This window comes from Tasmannia lanceolata, unplaced genomic scaffold (assembly GCF_043159265.1).
Source record: "Tasmannia lanceolata isolate RefF3 unplaced genomic scaffold, GAP_Taslan_0.1 ptg000008l, whole genome shotgun sequence".
NCBI classification, from domain to species: Eukaryota; Viridiplantae; Streptophyta; class Magnoliopsida; order Canellales; family Winteraceae; genus Tasmannia; species Tasmannia lanceolata.
The window spans coordinates 638959-659261 of NW_027518685.1; the positions used below are offsets into that span (position 1 = coordinate 638959).

Here is a 20303-nt window from a genome sequence, read left to right on the forward strand (position 1 = left end):
TGAGATTTGCCCATCTGATTTTCGCTACAAAAATTTCGGTGGATTGTTTTTTAAGACATTACAAAAGGTCGGCATAGACAAGTTGCGCAAATATCTCACGGCCACCATCACTGTCAATATCTTGATCCGGTGAGATCGTCGGGCACGGTCTACCCTAGGTGAAGTTGAAATTGATTTTTGACTTTTGTGGGGATTCGTGTCCCTACTTTGTCTTCTTGCGCACGTGTCACGAAAGAGGCTCTCGTTTTACAAACGGGGATTCCCGTTGTGGTAGCAAGCGCAACCCTCTAATAAAAAAAGAAACAGAAAAAGAAAAAGCAAGAGAGCACAGATGGGTGAAGGAGAGAGCCCATGCAACTTTCAGAAGCTGAGTCACTTTGTTTCTCCTCCTCGTAGATATCGCTACATCTATCCTTGGACCTTTGCTCCAAGGTTAATTTTCTGTATGTAGAAACCAGAAAATTGCTGTGCAGACAGATTCGTCTTTGACCTTCCCTCTCTGTTGCTTTCTTTTCTTGCAGGTTTGTGGTTTTCTTAATAACCCTTTGATGTTGGATCCTTGTAGGTCTCTTTACTTATCTCTGTTTTTCATATATTACATAACTGGAGAAAGGTTACGAGTATCATCGCGCCTTCTCTCGAGTTGACTTATTGGAAATCTCTGTCGCTTTTGCTTGATTGTCAGTGGAGTAGGTAAGAGAGGAGCTGGTGAACTAACGGTGGAAAACGCCAATCCTCGTTAAATATTTTAGTGATTTCGGCTCTGGTTTTCTCCTGTTTTAACTTCTTCCCGTTTTTCGATTGGTTTCGGAAGGTAACGGAGTCTTCACTGGTAGGTAGACAGATCTCTTTCTACATCTTCTACATCCTTCACTGTCATTACCTCTTTCAAGTTTTCTGCGACCCACAATTCATTTTCCGCTCACTATCTTTCCTGTACAACTTGAGAAATCGCTCTAGACAGAAGCCCTTTTTCTTTTTCTTTTGTCCTGCGAAATTTGCGCTCCTTTTCATTTCTAAGCCCTTTTTCAATTTACTCTGAATATCGCGTACGGTATGAAACGGCATCAAACTAGCGATTTTATTTTTTATTTTTTATTTTTCTAGGAAGTGGAGAATTTTCATTATTCTTAAGGGTATTTTGGTAGTTTCGTGTACCTATGCCGTAAAATTTCAGTTATTTTATTGACGGTTCAGTTCCGTTCTGTAATTATATTTTCATTTCTTCTTTTCTAAAACTGACCCGAAAATGGTTAGGATTAGGGCCAAAGCTTAATTAACGAATACCCCTTCAAGTTTGATTAGTAGTTTCAGTTAATCAAAGTTGGTACATAAATTTAGCATTTTCATGTTGATATTTTTTCTTCTTAAATTTATCAATAAGTATCCACTTTTTTTTTTTTTCCTTTTGGATATTTTTCTTGAAAATGTTTTGTAGGTACTTCCATAGTTGTAAAGTGAGCAGAATCCGTGTTGCCTTTGTTACTTCCATGGTTAGCTCATTGTAGAAAATGTCATGTTTCTGTATGATCATATCAACATTTGGTAGCTGTTGAGTGAGCAGAATCCTTCTCTCTTTCGTAGTTGTAAAGTGAGCAGAATCCGTCTCTTCTGTTGCCTTGGTAGAATTTTATATTTTTGGGGATTCCACGTGAAAGCAAAGATCCCACATCGGAAAAGTGAAAGGATGTGGATGGGCTTATAAGGGCTTGGGCACCCTCTCCCCTTAACGGCTAGCCTTAAAGGGTGAGTTCTACCGGTTGGGTCCCAACAGATATAAACATATGCGGCAGATTTCATATTCAGTTTTTTGTTTTTTTTGTTTTTTTTTTTTTTTTTTTTTTTTTTTTTTTTAAGTATATGAACTTATGCAAGTCCGTTTCTCTCCATTGACTTTAGAGCCTCTTCATTTGTCCCAAGCTGTTAGGTTGACTGATTGCATGGTAGTTTCCACTTTTCTGTTCTCGCTATTCCCATCACCTACGTATGGCTTTGCTACTTCTCATTTCACTTGTGATATGCTATGGAAAAATGGAATTATTGTTGTTCTCCACTTGTGGTACTCTTGTTTCTGTCTGTTAATGTTCAATGACTGTTTCATGTAGTTACAACATAATGTTGAGAGGATAAAAGGCAACTTTATATCCAATGAAGGTTCTAAAGTTGTGGCGATCGGTTTCAAGAAGTAGGAATGTCTTGTGGGGTAGGGTAAGATTTGTCCTTTAGTCTGTACCTTTTGTAACATTTGATTTCCGAGATTTCTGAATGTTAGATATGAATGCAGGAAATTTATGGAGTTAAGATGAAACCACTGCACTTTATGGGAATATTGTGTATTGTTATGTTTTTCATTTTGTATAGGACTACAAAACATCAGTATCAGCATACAAAGGTAAGCCATTGCCATTGCTTATGTAAAGAGCCTCTCTATTTCAATTTGTTCCTGTATTTATTGTCAAGTTTGCTGAAAAAGTCGCCATATTTGTCAGATGGAAGCAAGAGTGCATCCGTTCGACACAATGAAGGCATTTGACACTATGACGGTAACGTTAATTCTAAAACTTCCCATGTCATCTCAGATTTCATATTTATTTACTTCCTAAGCTTGTTAAGCCTGAACCCACAACTTTATTTCTGTACAGAACAACCAATACCAAGTAACTATTTCTTACTACTTTTCTTTTCCGAAAAATTAGATAGGAATTATTTCTGCTTCTATTGTTGATCTTCTCTACTGTACAAGCATGACTGAGCTATTTTACGCAAAGAAATAGAAGATAAGAATGTGCATGTGAATGTATGTAATCTTTATTGAATTGACATATTTCTATGACACCATTTTCTTTCCTTTAAAGAGGTCGCTGTTTTCTTTTCTTTAGGAATTTCATGAATCTCGCCTTAAGGTTGGCAACTTACCTCATGGCATAGTGGAAGCGAGTTCTGATATGGAGCTAAGGCCTCTATGGTTGACAAGGAATGCTAGGTTAAAGGTTAGTATGAGGACATTGTGAGATTGTAGATTGCAGTCCATGTCTCTATATTTTCTTTAGACACACTCATGTCAGCCACCAACTTCATTTTTACTTCATGTTGCATCTTTTTCTTTTCTGATGGCTATCTACGGTTTTGGCGATATTTCTAGGTTTGGTCAGCTAGTGGAGATTAACTTCAAATTCAAATGTTTGATATTTATGTACTAATTGTCCAGGACTCTTCTTTCTGAATTGAATAGTTCCCAGTAATTTCGACATCCTGAGGTGGGTGCACATGAGGGTTTTATAGTTCAGAACCTTGTGAAATCTGCTTAATCCTTGAAAAGTAGTTCATGAAACCTTGGCATTGAAATGCAGAATTTCTGTTGTGAGTGTTAGATTGGAATGCATCTGGTTATTCTTTGACATTGGAGCATAGTTGTCTTGTTTGCAACATGACTGAACCCGCAAATAGTTAACTGCATGGCTTACCATGAAATGCATGCTCATAATTTCTCTTGGAGACTACTATATGTTATAACTTAAGGCGATTCTTCTTTTAACATGTGGTTGATGCATTACTTTTTCGAATCATATGTGAGCATTGAATCAATTGGTAAAATTGGATTTTAAAGTAGAAAAAGGATAAATGTAAATAGTATGTGTATGAAAAAATGGGCCATGAAAACCAGCAATATTCTAACATTCTAAATTAAAATTTAGCTAATGTTCTGTGTCATTTCTATGTACTAGTGAGTTCTATATAACATCCAAAGCAGTCATACATTGGGCAGAATTCAAAATACATGTGAGGGGGGAACTCATTTGTTAATTATGAAATTTCTGAGTTATGATAACTTTTTTTTTTTCGTAGGTTAGCTGGGATTGAACCTCCAACCTCAAGGTAGAAGAACAAAGTCTTTACCATTGAGTTAGAGGCTCAACCCCGAGTTACAGTAACTTGTATCTCAAGTTTTCAAATGACCATAACACCCCTACATGACCTTTTCTATCACTACCCCTCAAGCTGAAGAGCACTGTTTTAAAACTCCCCCGCATCATGAATCTGTTTCTTTTAAGGATAAAGTAAAAGAGGAGGTTGAAAATAAGAGTTTCAAAGAGAAGGAAGAGGGGAAATGGAGGAAAGTGCAGCAATAGAGTGGAGGGGGATGAAATATCTCTTTCAGACAGATCCTCAGCCTTTAGTTTCTGGATTATTACCCACTATAATGCTGTGTGAGATCTATTAAAGATAATATGTGAAGAAGAGAAGAGCGAATAAGGAAGAAGACAAAAAACAGGAAGCCATTCATTCATTACGGAATTTCTGAGTTTCCGTAACTTGCATACTTGATTTTTCAATTGACCAAATACCCCTATGTGCTCTTTTCTAACACTGCCTTCATGAGTTAGAACTGACTTGAACATTAGAAATTCATGAAATTCTTCATTCCATTTTTAGCATGGTATAATTCATGTACAGTTTCACCAAATGTAAGATTTAATTTGAACTGTGACTACTTTTCTGCAAGATTTTATTTGAAATTTAGAATCATAGATTGGACTAGCATTGCTGCTATGATATGCTAAAATGTGTATTATATTGTGGGCTTATACTGCACAAATTTTATGTGCTCCTTTACTTTTTCTTAGGCTTTGTCGATTATATATTTACATTCATCCGATTTGCTCCTATTTTGTTGTTGGCTTTCTTTAGAAGCCTTGTTTCATTAACTCTTTGTTTTGATACGTGGGTTGCATCATTACTTTGCTTTTGCAGGATAATGACCAGAGTCAACGGAACCTACTAGCAATTCCTGCTGGTATTAGGCAGAAGCAAAACGTGAATTCCATTGTACAGAAGGTATTTTCATTTAATATCATATATAATTTGGTGTGGAGCATTCTTCATCTAATTTCAGTGAATTCAGTTTTTTTCAGAGAATTTTACAGTTATTTTATTCCACTATGATGGCAACGTTGATGGGTGGCATGATCTACAGTGGAGTAACAAGGCAATACATATAGTTGCTCATAACCAAACAAAATGGTATGATTTTGGAGGTTTTGTGACACACACACATTTATTCCTGAGTTGACTTGGAAGATGTAGAGAATGTGATATATTTAAAAAATGTAACTTTGACATAAGAGATTATTACCACCTTTCACATATCTGTTGGCTTTTTCGCAAAACAGTGCCTCAATCTTACATGATGTTGTATCTGTGCTCTAGGTGGTTTGCAAAACGTTTTCTACATCCAGATGTTGTTTCTATTTATGATTATATTTTCCTTTGGGATGAAGATTTGGGAGTAGAGAATTTCCATCCAGGAAGGTATGCAGTTGATTTATTTTTTTCTTTTCAAATTTTTTACGAGTTTCATTGAAAATGCATTCGAAAAGGTATAAGTTTTGAAGGAAAAGGAACATGAAAGTTCTAAAATACTTTAAAACTCAGAGACAAGCATACACTACAATTGTTTGACAGTCTTCTTGAACAGGCTATGATTTGTTGCTTTTTTCTTTCTTTTTAAATAAGCAACTTTCCTTTCAGTTTTTTTGCAGTTTTGAATTCTTTGAAGCTTGTTTTTTCTTTAAACTATTAAAAGAACATGTCATGTTCATGTCTATATTTTCAACGAGCATATGCAAGAAGAGAATATTGAGAACAAAAGAGAGAAGGGAGAAGAGAATTAGTGTGGAGGAGAAATAATATGATTTTTATTATGTAATGAACAAATTACTGAAAAAGCCTTTATGAAGAGCGTACTCAGCTTGCTGACCAAATGTTTGTAATGATCCATAGTGGGCCCTTAGTAAACAAATCTGCAACATGATGGTGGATAGAAACAAAGGCAGGAAAGTTTCTTCACTCTCCCCCCTTTTTTTCGACAAATTGGAAGACCATCTTCATATGTTTAGCTTGGCATTATACATTGGATTCTGTGACAACCTGATTGCAGTCTGGTTATCACAAAAATGAATAAGAGGGTTTGGTTTGATGTGCATCTCTTGTTTGAGGTTTCTAAGCGAGGTTCACTGGGCAATCTTCGATACCATTGCTTCTACTCTTCTGCACTGGCTCTAGCATCCGTGTGTTCCCTTTCAGTTTCTTGCAGTTTTGAATTCTTTGAAGCTTATTTTTTCTTTTTAAACCTGTTAAAAAGTATAGAAGATTAAATGACACCTTCACCAACAGCTTAAGCTTTTGGAGTAACTGGTTGTTTCACATGTTATCGGAGCAAATGTCCTGGGTTCAAACTTCCTCGATATTAAAAATCCACATGGAATGGCCAACCCAAAAGAGGGGCCACATGTGCCATGTGTAGGCAAACCCTAAACAAAAAAAGAGGGGCCACACGTGAGGGGGAGTGTTAAAAATATAAAAGATTAAATAACGCCTCCACCAACAGCTTAGGCTTTTGGAGTAACTGGTTGTTTCACAAAACCATTGAAAGAGCATGTCATGTTCATGCAAATATTTTCAATGAGAGTATATAAGAGAATATTGAAAACAAGAGAGAGAAGGGAGAAGAGAATGTGTGAAGGAGAAAATAATATGATATTCATTATGAAATGAACAAATGACTGAAAAACCTTTATGGAAAGCATACTCAGCTTGCTGACCAAATGTACGCAATGATCTACACTGAGCCCTTAGTAAACAAAACTGCAAATTAATCGTGGTTAGAAAGATTGTAGTATTGGAAGTCCATCTTCATATGTTTTGACTTAGCACGATACATTGAATTTGGTGACAACTTGATTGTAGAATGGTTTTCACAAAAAAAGAATATGAGGGTTGATTTGATGTGCATCTTTTGTTGGAGATTTCTAAGTGAGGTTCACTGTGCAATCTTTGATTCCATAGCCTTCTACTTTTTTGCATTGTATCTAGAATTAAGTGTTTGTTTATTACAATTCCCTGATTGGAGCAACCATTAACCATACAATTGTCCTATAATGGACCTCTTAGTGCCAGGATCGCCTGCCCAATCTGCGCCTGAATATCATCTGACCCTTAAATCCCATAGTGCCAGGGTTGATTTTGGAGACATTGCATGAGCATGTTTAGGAACTCGTTTGAATTATTTATTCTTTTGTGAATCTCTCCTCATGTTTACTATGGCATCTATGATTTAGATCGTTCTATCTGCAAAGCACCCAGAAAAGTGTGAAATAAGTACTGTAGCCTGTCTATATTTTAAATGTTTATAGAACCTAAGGCAGTCATTGTTCAAATGGATATGCTAAGCACCCGGGAAAGTGAGAAATACATAGTGTAGCCTGTCTATATTTTAAATGTCAGTAAACCTACGTCATTGTTCATTGAGAAATGTCTTAAGAAACACATTAGAATGACGTAGGTTTACTGACATGTTTCCATTTCCCTCCCATCGAAACGAAATCTCAATGAATTCCTTCCACCATTATTTCTCCGAAGTTTCAACTGAAATTCCCAAAATTTGACCGAAATGGTCAGAGCAACAAAAAAAATGAAAAGATGTTGCGATTTGCATTTCATTTCATTATTGTATAGAATGATATTTGATAGGCAAAATCATTGATTTGCACAGCAAAGTAACTATATCTTATGCATGGGATGCCAATTCGGCATGGGACCAATAATACCTCATAACTCTTTATGGTTTTGACAAAGAGTTGGGGTCCTTGGAGGGGAGACTGGTCACTTTCTTAAACTTAATTATATTGTACTTCTTTATTGACTTTACTGTTCTAGACATGTGCGACCGCATGTCACTAGGTGTTGGATGTGATTAAACCATTATGGATGGCTTTCTTGCTTATGTGATGGTTTCTAAGTATGTATTTGTGCTTATTCTAGTTTTTCTTGGAGTGTCATCTTAAAGTTTCATCATTTGCATATGTTTCCATACGTTTCGTGATTTAAAAGATTTCCACCGAAATCAAAATGTTTTTGTTTCCATGCCCGCCGAAACTGAAACCGAAATTTAAAACCTTGCTTCTATGTTGACTGGACCTGCTTGAAGTTCATGTCCGAATTGTGGGTGCTCTTATATCTCCTTTAAGGCTGATATAACATTGGAAGAACATTACCATGCACAAGCTAAGATCGATGAGCACTTCAAGCTCTGCCAACAGCAAATCAACGAAATCCGTCTCACTCAATCACAACAACACGAAGAACTCGTAGCCCTGATCAAGCAATTGCAGACCCGTACCCAAAACCCCTACCTACATCGACCTACAGGTGAAGCCATTGATGAGGTCCCTGATTGCATCATGGAGGATGATAATGATGAAATTTTAGAGGACACTTCAACTGAAAATTTGGGGGATAAACCCGCGGAAATCAGCTTCCCCACACTCGTCGGTCAACAAAATCCAAGTACTATACCTCTCACAAGGGTACGCCCTAACCATTCCCTCCATGTTTTGATCGATACTGGTTCAACTCACAATTTTGTGAAGGACCAAGTTGCAAATATAATTAAATGGCCAATAGTACCACCCACTCCATTCAGAGTTTTAATTGGAAACGGGGAATCATTCCTTTGTCCTAAAAAATGCCTTGATGTCAAATTCAATCTCCCAACACCTGAATTCCATTTTGATTTAGTCCTCCTACCTTCTAATGGGGCTGCTGTTATTTTGGGCATTCAATGGTTAGAGGAACTCGGAGCTGTTCTGGAATGTTCATCCGCTCACAAACTGTTTGCCAAATTGTCTCAATGTCAATTTTGCCAAAATATGCTTGACTCTTTGGGACAATTGTTGTCTGGCCTTGGCTTACAATCTCATCCTGATAAGGTTCGAGCCATGCAACATTGGACATGGCCCTCCTCTTTGAAACACTTGTGCGGATTCGTCGGCCTGACAGGCTACTCCCGTCAATTTCTTCTTCATTATGCTACTGTAGCCTCCCCTCTCACAGACCTCTTACAAAAAGATGCTTTTCCGTGGAGTTCTGAAGCTCCAAAGGCATTTGCTCATTCAAAGACATGCCTAAGAACAATGTTCGAGGCACTCTATGGAAGAAAGCCTCCTACAATACCATTGTACAATTCAGGCTCTTCTTCCATTGAAGCAGTGGAGGACGACCTTCCACAACGTGATCAGATTTTAATCCGTCTCAAGTATACTTTACATCAATCTCAAGCGAGAATGAGCTGTCTAGTGGATCAGAAACGTCTTGACAAGCGATTGGAGGTGGGTAGTTGGGTTTTGTTACAGTTCCAACCTTACAGACAACATTTCCTGGTTCGTCGGACCTTCCAAAAGCGTAGTAAAAAGTACTATGGGCCATATGCAATTGACGCTACAATCACGAAGGGTTCTTACAAATTGGCCCTGGTTTGTTGGCAGATACCTTGGCAAACACCTACAGGAGACCCTGGTTTGTTGCCAACACCGTCAGTTTTTCCTAACAAAACCATCCAGATACCTCCCTCAAACCAGCCTTTGGTACTAACACGGCAATTGTCGAGGGAAGAAATGAAATCCAAGCGCGAAAACGGACTTTGTTATTACTGTGATGATAAATACACTCCGGGACATGACTGTCGAAAACAGGTTTACCATCTGACTGCAATTGATGATGATATTGAATTGGTCGAGGACGATGGTATCAACATTGTTCATGATATCAATGAAAAAGAACCATCAGGAGACAATCCCGCTGAAATCTCTTTTTCTGCAATTGTGGGTCCGCAAACTCCTAGTACTATCAGAGTTACTGGAACCTATGCTAATCAATCTATCCATGTTTTGATAGACAGTGGATCTACACACAATTTCCTCAAAGACAACGTGGCTCAGACGTTCAATTGGCCCATTCTTCCTACGTCTCCTTTCAAAGTTCTTATTGGCAATGGTGAATCTTTAGTTTGTAACAAAAAATGTGTCCAGGTTCCACTAACTTTACAAAATCATCACTTTACATTTGATTTCTTCATTCTTCCAATCAAAGGCGCAGATGCGGTGCTAGGTATTCAATGGTTGGCTCAGTTGGGACCCATTCTAACTAATTACCAATCATCCACCATGGATTTCCATTGGAATGATATCCCAATTACATTGGTCGGAGAATCTGGGCTGAACCCCTCTTCCCTCAAGGCAGCCCACTTCAAGGGTCTTTCCAGAACAGATTCAATAGCTTCTTGTTTTCAACTAATCTGCGTTGACGACACTATGGAATCTTCACTCTTGGCTACCGCAGCAGATCCTCTATTTCCAACTGATTTACCAACAGATGTGGCTCACCTCTTACAACAGTTCCTCCCTGTTTTTAAGGCTTCCACTACCTCACCTCCTCCAACAGAAATTGACCATCAACTTCATCTGTTACCAGGCTCTTCCCCAGTCAATGCCAAACCGTATAGATATCAGCATTTTCAGAAAAATGACATTGAAGACTTATACAGGAAACGCTACACAATGGTCTCATTGTACCCAGCCATAGTCCTTATTCATCCCCAGTTCTGTTGGTCAAGAAGAAAGACAATACTTGGAGATTTTGTGTCGACTATCGTGCGTTGAATGCCATTACGATCCGAGACAGGTTTCCGATTCCTCCGATTGATGACCTACTAGATGAATTACATGGTGCTGCAATATTTTCCAAACTGGATTTTAACCTTGAGGACAAGGTTACTTTTGAAGGGCTGGGCAATGATACAAATTCAGATCAACAGGGAACCATAGATCAAGGGATCAAGCAAGGAAGGGAAGGTTGGATTGAAGCTACTGAACAACACAGGACAAACAGGGTCAGGGTCAGGCGACAACCCAAAGGGATGGAGAATTACATCAAGCATTAGTTTAAAGGTCAAGATTAGTTAGTAGATTAGTATCTAAGGATTGTTAGTTTACTTTTAAATTGCAATTCTGTTTTTCTGTAACAAAAAGGGAATATATGACATGTGCAAGATCTGTCAGTGTAACCAACTGAAAGGGACATTCCAATATAAAGGAATGAACCTCATTTGGAAAAGGGAAGAAAAAAAGAAATATTCCTTCGTCTCTCTCTTGTTCTTCTCTCCCTCATCTTCTTTTCCCTCTGTTTCGTTCCCTATTTCTTTCTAAATTCCATTTGAGCAGATCTGAAACTTCCAGAACTGTATCAGATGATGGGAGCTCTCTTCCCACAACCCATGTGGATTGTGCATCTTTTTCCTCTTCTTTGGGTCTTCTCATGTTCTAGATGTCTACCCAGTTCCAAGTACTTACTAGGAAGAACTAATGTTTTCAATCCAACTAATGAAATGAACAGGAAAACTCCACCACCGAGCTGGCGTCTGACCATCCTGAACGCGTTATTTTATTTTGCACAGCAATATATGCAATAGAACCGAGTAACTTGATGTGAAATGTTGAACATGGTTGATCTTACCATATCTTGTTTTAATCTATTTCACAGTTTCATTCAGCTCTCAATATGTTTCCAGAATCAAATTCTATTTTCAGAATATTCTTCTCGTCCCTTGGACTAGCTGAGGGATCTAGGCTTAATTGGCCCTTGGCTAGTGACTGAAACTTGTTTTCTCAACTAAGCACAGTTTTGATTCGTGTGAACAATTGCCCTTCCCAGATACTTGAAAATCATGAAATCAGAAGGACTGGAGATATCTCAGCCAGCTTTGGACCCCAATCGATCAGAAATACACCACCGGATCACCATTCGCAGAAGGGCAAGGAATGTCCATCGGTGAGTTGGATGACTTTTTGAAACATTTATTCTGTAGATTCAGAAAATCAAGCTTTTGATAGCTAATATAAGGGTATGTTTTACTATACCTAATGCAGAAGAATCTATGACACTAGAGGCAGTTTAAAATGTTCAGATACCAGTGAGGGCCCCCCATGCAGTGGGTACATTCTTCTTCCACCGGCCCCTTTCTCTTCTCCTTAACTTTAACTATTGCTTTTTAGATTGACATGCAATTATTAGCTTTAGTTGCTCACATCAATTTCTATGAGTTAGCATTATAGTAAGATATTTCCCCTAGATAACCTCAGTATGAATGCAACATTTTCTTCATAGATGGGTGGAGGGAATGGCACCAGTATTTTCAAGATCTGCTTGGCATTGTGCTTGGCATCTTATTCAGGTACAATGTACTTTTCAGCTACTTAAAAATTTTTGCCAGGAAGAATTTTTGGTGGTAAGTATTGAGTTTTTTTTCTATAACACCAATTCCATTTTGACAACTGATGCCGTGTCAGTATGAGATAAGTGGTATAAGTTCTCATGTGCTTAGATAATAGTTGGTATTTGATACTCTTAGTCTTAGAAATGCAATAGTGCGCTCTATTTTATTGGGGGTACTTTTGTAAATACCCGTTGTCATTTTTTTTATTTGTCAAGGACATACCTGCGATCTAACAATGAGGAAGAGTATATCTCCCAATCTCTTCGTTCATATCTATGGGATCATGGTATTGAGTTCCAAACCACGTGTATACATTCCTTAACAAAATGGAGTTGCTAAGCTGAGCAGAAAAATAAATATTTGCTTGAGGTTGCTCGTGCTTTATTGATTGGCATGTGTGTTCCTAAATCTTATTATTTTCATGCTATATTTACCGCGTCATATCTTATTAATCATATGTTATGTGTTGTTTTGCATGACAAAGCTTGTTTTAATATGTTGTGTACTCATTTTAACTTTTTTTCTAATTCCTCCCTAGATATTTGGTTGTGTTTGTTTTGTTCATATTTTGGGGCCACACTGATAAATTGGATCTCAAAGCTGTTAAATGCGTGTTTCTAGGATATTCTTCTACTCAGAAAGGATACAGGTGTTATGATTTTTTGTCTCAAAAATGTGTATGAAACTATGAATGTTATTTTTGTTAGGATTGCCCCTTTTTTTTCTTTCATTGGACGGCGATGTACTCTCCAAGGGGAGTCCATAATGGATGACATGACCTTGTCCAGGAGGAAAATCGTGTCCTTGTCCTTCGGATTTTTCCACAGATGACCTCTCTCATCCTGTCTCTAATCGAATCCTCTATGGGGGTTAACTTACCACTGGAAACAAAAGTGACTCCCTCTTGTTCTCGTGGTCCCTTGATATCGTCCCCTACGATAGCTCCCTCATGTATTCCTGTTGATTCTCTTGATTTACCTATTGTTCTTCACAAAGAGCCTCGTTTTTGTACATTGCATTCTATTGCTAATATTGTTTCTTATGTATCTCTCTTGCCCTACTATCATGCTTTTATTGTGACCTCATTTGTTTTGATTCCTAAGACTGATAATGCAGCTTTGTCTCATCCGCATTGAAACATTGTTATGGTGTAGGAGATGCATGCTCTTTAGAGGAATCACACATTGGATCTTACTTCTCTCTATCCTGGAAAGAAGGTAGTTGGATGCCGTTGAGACTCCGATGGATCTATAGAGCGATTTAAGGCTCGTTTGTTGGCACATGGGTTTGGTCAGTGTTTCAGAATGCGAATGAGGATCAAAACACGGCCAAAGAAAATCCCGGTCTACTCGACACGAAGCTGTCACATACGTATTTCTAGCATGTTCATCAACTCGATGGCAAGAACGCCTTTATGCATGGTGATCTACATAACACGGTTTATATGGGTTCTCCTATCGGTTTTCCTTCTGATTGGGAGAACAAGCTTGTTTGCAAAGCTCTCTGCGGTCTCAAACAATCTCCCCGGAATTGTTTTGAGAAGTACTTGCCATGGTGTACAACAGGAGCTCCTCGGACCATACTTTATTTGTGAAGAAGGCAGAGTTGGTGACTATCCTTATTTTATAAGTTGATAATACTGTGATTACGAGCAATGATCATCAAGAGATTACAGTGCTAAAGCTCTACTTGTTGGTCTTTGATATCAAAGATTCATAGTGGTTGCAGTAGTTTCTTTGTGTTTTACATCAGCGCCCAACTGACATCCTGATCCGATCGCTTTTCACTCTTCTGTCTGAGATCTAACATCTGAGGATCAAACTGTGGGCTGAATTTGTTTGCACCTTCATGGACGCACGTGTACACAAATCCATGGTTGCAGGTGTGATTGGTTCGAGGTGGGGAAAATTCCTAGTTCTAGTGGGTCGCATTTGGAATAAATTTGGGATTTTTTATTAATCAAATCTAGAAAATATAAAAAAATTCTTCTTACATATCTGATGACCTTACTCTGAGGTTTGGGTAATAGATCCTGGTCAAGATCATTACGACATGTAAGTTACTCGATCCTAAATTTGATGGATATACATGAGAAGGGAAAAATTCCCCCCTCGAGCCCCAAGTGAGAACCTCAAAATCCCTAATCACTACTTCAGATTCTTTCTCCGGAATAATGCACAAAAAGTCCCAAGCCTGAGTTCTGAACCTCTCTTGCCAGTTGTATCCAGCTCAGTGTTTATAAATGTGGATGCGGCGCGGAACGCGGCCAAAGAAAAATCCTTGTCGATTCGGCGCGGACACGGTCATAACTCGGGAGAGTTAAAGGAGTTTTTATTGACTCTGTAGGGAAAAACGCAGAACACGGATGCCGTGCAACGCATAACGCGGCCAAGGTAAAAGGGAGTCAACGCGAACGTGGGGGAGTTCTAAAACTATGATCCAGCTTGTTGGCTCGAGTGGATGCTCTAACCAATCAAATGTTGCCACATGCACGGCGTTGCATTCTTAAGGCTTTTGAGAAAAAATGGAATCTTCCATAAGCTCATCATCATTATATGACTATATCTGCCCAGCTAGCAAGTGTAAACTCGGAATGTCTGGCCACTTCGTTAATGCATGTGCGTGGTTTGGATATTGCATAGCATTTGGAAAACGGAATTCGGTTGCGACCATTTTAATCCGGAGCTCCTCTAATTCCTGATGCTTCTTCCTTTTATTCCCGAACCACATGTCGACCTATCTCCGGATTCACAACTCTCGGTCTCAAGTCTCATTGGTTTCTAGTCCGGCTCTGCTGTATTTCTCACATTTTTTTATTAGTACGGAAGGCTCTGATAGACATCATGACTTGATCTTTCATATCCGATATTCTGGGCTTGACAAATTTGTGACTTCTTAGCTGTCAACAGTAGCCCCCTATATGCTTCGAACCACTCTGCTTTTTAAGAGTTAAGCCATCCCTTTGAAATAATGGGGACCCAGGCAGCAAAAGAAAAAATGTTGATCGACCATAGTTGTAAATTTCGTTTCAGTGGCCATTTCGTTTTGGCCACTGAAACAAAATTTTGGAAAATTTTGGACAATTTCGTTCAAAACTTTTCAGTAAATTTCATCAAATTTCTGTAAATTTCGGTATAATTTCGCCAAAATCCAGAACGGAAGGAATTTTTTGTCATTTCGTTCCCGTTTCGTCCATTTCGGACGAAACGAAATGAAATTTACAACTGTGTGATCGACTAATGGCTGATCAATGTCTTCCTTTTATTTATTTGAAATAATTGTTTTGTGAAATTATGGTAGAATACCATATGACAATTTCATTCTGTCAATAATAATGGTAGGAAATCTTTAGCTTAAAAAAAATGGTAGGAAATCCAGATGGCTGGTGTAAGAATAAACAATAACACGGAGGATCCGAATTGTTCTGGTAAATCATACTCTTCCAACTGTGTAACGTTTAAGTTGGCATGACCTAAACAAAACCAAAACTGCAGAGAAACAATCGAAATTACTACAAAAATATTGTAATTTTTTTAATGCAATGCAATTTCATTTTGGCTCATGGAAATCGAAAAATTTTGGCCGAAAAGACACATTTCAAATCGAAATTTGGTACTGTACATATAAGTTGATTGTCATTTTATTCGTGAGAAGGTGGCTTCTAAACTTATTGGTACTCCCTAACATGGATTTAAATTTCGGTTTCGGTTTCGGTCCCTACTGAAACCGATTTTTTTTTTCAAATTTCGGTCATTTCGGACGAAATTTTTACAATTTCTGTCAAAACGACCAAATTCCGAACTGAAATTTAAAATTTGCAAATTTCGGATTTCGGCTGAAATTTAAAACATTGCTCCGTAACACAACACATTGCCCAAAACTTCTCTGCACTTCTTTGTTATTCATCTCCTCTTCTCTCAAGCTTTCACTAAAAAAGATATTTGGATAACTCATAACATGCTGCTTCTCTTTCGTGAATTATTGAGGAATCCTTCTTGTTTGGAATTCTTACAAAATTAATTTTCTTAATTCAATTGGGACAGAATGATCTCGTTCATGGTTGGGGAATGGATATGAAACTTGGTTATTGTGCTCAGGTGAGACTACCTTAATCTTATTTCTTTGACATCAAGTCCTGTTTGAGATCTTCAATTATGATTTGTATAAGCATCTAATATAGCTACCTGATCATCTTCACTAGATTGTATTGGATTCTGATAACTTATTAATCGATTGTTCTCACTGTTTAGAAACTCCCCAAGTCAATCATTAAGTAACCTGAGTCGACTTTGTTTTATCTTGGCCGAGTTCCGAGTACCAGTTTTTAAAAACTGCTGGTTATGTTATCTCTTTGCCACTTGCCTTTCGTGGGCATGGTTATTTTCTTCAATTTACTGTTTCTATATCAACATTTTTTAAGTTGATGTACGTATCAATGCTTTGGTTTTTCAGGGTGATCGAACGAAGAAAGTGGGAGTAATTGACAGTGAATACATTGTCCACCAGGGAATAGAGACTTTGGGAGGATCATCACCTAGAAAGGTTAATTAGTTTTATAGTTTTAGCTTTATGTTGTAGTTGGTGGCTTGTTGCTTTTATCAACAATGGACAGCAGGTGCATGCATGCCACTTTTAAACTCCATTGTGATTTGCTTTATTTATTGTTTATACTTTCTTCAACATTCATGAATTTTTTCTAAAGGATTCATTTAGCCAACCCCAACTAGTTTGGGACAAAGGCTTTGTTGAGTTGAGTTGAGTTGACTTTCTTCAACATGTAGTTCTCTCCAGTAGGCCTGTAGATCTGCACATTAAATTAAAATTATTTTTCAGTTTAGGATAATCTCATACTGGAAATTCGGCTGGATATCAGACATAATATCTTTAATAGAATAAAGAAGGAATGTTTCTTTGATGGAGGACCAAAAGGGAATAGGCCATGGAAGTCTATGTGATTGACTTTAGGTCCAGGTTGGGATCTAGGTAATGAAATTGGGTTCAAAATGGAGGAGTAGAGGAGTGAGAGCAAAGCGTATGAGGCTTCAAGTTTAGCACTTTGGGTTCAAGACTCTTGGAACTGGTCATGGGTTTGGGATAGGCGTTTGGGTTCAAGACTCTTGGAAATGGTCATGGGTGGTGTGAAACTACCGATAACTCCAAAAGCTTAAGCTGTTGGAGAAGGCGCTATATAATCTTTTATACTTTAACACCCCCTCACGTGTGGCCCCTCTTTCTTGGGTTGGCCATACACGTGGCACATATAGCACCTCTTTTGGGTCGGCTTTATTTGTGGACTTTTTAATGTCAGGGAGTTGTGAGATTTGAACCTAGGACCTGAGGCTCTCATACCATGTGAAACTACCGATTACTCCAAAAGCTTAAGCTGTTGGAAAGGTGTTATTTAATCTTTTATACTTTTAACAGGTTTGGTATAGGCTTTGCCTTTGCCTCTTCAAAAGATGTCCCAGATTATAAAGTTCCCGTGTCATCTAAGGTGTCTTGATCCAGCTTCAGAGTGGTAATAAGGTGTTTCAAATTTTCAATGATACAAGTTCCTAGGACCTGTAATACTAGACTGTCATAGTTATATCTGTGCTTTCCAATCATCGAAACATAAGCATGTTCAAAAGTATTCAAAGGGGCTAGCATGTTGCTGGTGTTGCTGCATTGTGGGCAAGCTTGCAAAGACTTCTGCGTGCCCGAGTAGTTTTCGAAAATCACATCCTACCGATGACAACATTGGTCGTTATTTCTTCCCTGGATTTAAAAGAGGTGATATATGTACGACTGACTTATAATCAGAGAGATGAGCTATTGCTTATGCTTGTTGAAAGCCTAGAAATTTTGGAGACTTGAATAGGTGACTTGAGAAGCCAAAGAGCACAATGGTTGAGGAGAGCAAGGTACCTCACCACCTAAGTGCATTCCTTGTGCTGCACTTGTCAGACACTTCATACCGAGGCTCCTTCAACTGAGCTGGTTCATGAGGTACCCAAAGGGACATATTTGATCATTTGAACCTGTGGACCCCAGGGGGATATTACCAAGAAGAAAGAGACCGTTTCTTGCATTGAGTGCCAACTGCCAAACATATGTTGAGCATCACAGCTGTTTAGATGAAATGCCAAGAACTGACCAAGAAGTCAGCTGGTTGTGTCTGATCCCTACCATTTCTTTTCTACCTGCATGAGGTTTATCTTTGGAGTTTCAGATTTTGAGAACAATTTATATTTGCATCTTTTTGCAATAACTCCATGGAAAAATGCTTGAGGAGCTGTCAAAAAATGAGACCATTCTCTGCTCATATGCATATGTATATGCATTGCTTATTTGATTTTTCAAAATATAGTTCTCTAGAGTAATCTTATGTTAATATTTGCATCGTATGCCATGTTTCTCAGAGAAGTCATTTTGTCCCTAGTAGTCACATTTGGTAGAGGTTATCCTAACACCACATCAATGCTGTCCTCTGTCAAAAGTGAACATTTTTCCCGTTTCTGGTTCTGTAACATTGATGGGTGTGATTAAGAACATACTTTAGGCAGCGGAAATCTCAATCTCTTGTTCAGACAAGAAACAGATGGTGCAAGAATAATTGGTGGTCATGTTAAGGGAGTATTAATTTCCATGAACTTGGGATCCACTGAGAGTTACTTATCCTGTGGTTGGAAGCTATGTTACATATAAATGTGAAGCTGCGTAATGCCTAATAGGGTAATTTTCCTTTTTTTTCCAGATATAAATGATTTGAATAGAGAGATATGATGGACCATGTTAATGAATAAAGAACTTTTGCGTCAATCGTGTCAGTGTATGAGAGGAAGTGAAATATTTTAGACCAGTTCCTACAGTTTGGCTTCATACCGTCATCTGAGTGAAATGCTCAATCACATCTATTTCTAGACTATTCTAGATCTTCTGTTGAAGAAAATGTGGTGGCATTGGTATAGTTGGAAATAGAATGTGTAGCACTAATCCTATTACCATTGTCTTCTAAAAAAACAGATGATCAAGATTCAAGACAGTATCAAATGGGATGTGGGCACTTGCTTGAGTTTTGTGTCAAGCTGATATTTTATTCTTTGCACACTACAGTTTTGATTGGCTCCCAGTCCTGGTATTTGCGTTACTGTTCAATTTCTTTAATTCTAAAATATTTATACCTTCATGTGTAGAGTCTGCAGACATCCAAAGCTATGCCCCCTCCGAAAGACACTATGCCGGTATGCATCACATCAAGCAATGAATGGTGCCTTTCTTTGACCTTATACACCAATAACTCTGATATTGATTTTTAACTCATGAGATTTTATTCCTACAGAGACGGGGCGGTCCAGCAGTCAATCTACGATCTGAGGTGAGACTGGTAAACTGATAGTACATAAGGAATATTTTTGTAGCAAAGCAGAGTCGCTCCACACGCCAAAATCGAAAAATGGGAAGCGTTAAAGAACGCGACCTAAGTTGTTCAAGGGGAATGAACCAGAAAATTACATACATCACCTGCATACCTAAGACTACATGTAGAGATAAAACTGTGTGGAAAAAGTATAAGCATGTTACCCATCTAACAAATTTTATAATTGTCAGCATGCTATTGATTTCTTTGCATTTCTAGCTCGGGCCATTGGTTGTTGACTCAGCAACTGGCTGTATAGATGATGCTACTTTCTTGGCATTTCCTATGTTTTCCATGCATGTTTATAATGCTTATATTCTGCATGCATGTTATTGAGTCGAGTATGTTGTGACACTTGAATTTCATTACTAGCAGGTTCGAAGGCAGTCGGTGTCTGAGCTCCAGACTTTCCGGCAAAGGTGGGACCGTGCCATTAGAGAGGACAAGGACTGGGTCAATCCGTTCCAACCCCTCAACAAAGAAAGCCCAAGGCATCACACCAAACGAGTTAGGAGACACCACCTTCTCTGAGATTTAGCAAGTTGGTTGGGTTGCAATTTATTATTTTCTCTTCTTTCAGCTCATGTTTCTTAGAAATTTCAGTGGATGCTCCATAATTAGATTCATTAATTCCTGTTGTCGTTCTCTTTCTTTTCTATGATGCTTACTTATTTATGAAGTATTTATGAAGAAACCCCTTGTTTTGGTAAGCAGCTGGTCGGATCCCACCATACTCTGGCGCTTTATTTTGATCAGAAGTGGCTGTTTGGATGTATAAGAAATTTTTTCTACAGA

General features: G+C 38.2%; 1 protein-coding gene across 11 annotated transcripts; it reads left to right on the forward strand.

Annotated features, from left to right (window-relative positions):
* The first annotated feature begins 286 nt into the window (after nt 1–286).
* On the forward strand, nt 287–20213 carry LOC143883833 (uncharacterized). Of its 11 annotated transcripts, none has more exons than XM_077387139.1 (17): nt 287–521; nt 686–832; nt 2106–2208; nt 2285–2392; nt 2490–2543; nt 2880–2990; nt 4753–4836; nt 4904–5022; nt 5209–5310; nt 11548–11663; nt 11759–11828; nt 12001–12067; nt 16153–16206; nt 16562–16651; nt 19285–19332; nt 19431–19466; nt 19884–20213. In XM_077387139.1, the coding sequence occupies exons 3-17, from the start codon at nt 2149–2151 to the stop codon at nt 20037–20039; spliced, it is 1275 nt and encodes a 424-aa protein (XP_077243254.1). In that variant the 5' UTR covers nt 287–521; nt 686–832; nt 2106–2148; the 3' UTR covers nt 20040–20213. The 11 variants fall into 11 exon arrangements, with proteins under 11 accessions (XP_077243254.1, XP_077243259.1, XP_077243253.1 ...); XM_077387144.1 differs by having other exon boundaries at nt 2106–2203; XM_077387138.1 differs by lacking the exon at nt 686–832 and adding an exon at nt 1439–1746.
* The last annotated feature ends 90 nt before the right edge of the window (nt 20214–20303 follow it).

Bases quoted from the DNA above. Each gene is read 5' to 3' on its own strand.
- LOC143883833 (XM_077387139.1), top strand. From the start codon at position 2,149: ATGAAGGTTCTAAAGTTGTGGCGATCGGTTTCAAGAAGTAGGAATGTC. The intron at 5,023-5,208 runs GTATGATTTTGG...TCTGTGCTCTAG, and splicing joins GCTCATAACCAAACAAAATG to GTGGTTTGCAAAACGTTTTC. The intron at 19,467-19,883 runs GTGAGACTGGTA...CATTACTAGCAG, and splicing joins CAGTCAATCTACGATCTGAG to GTTCGAAGGCAGTCGGTGTC.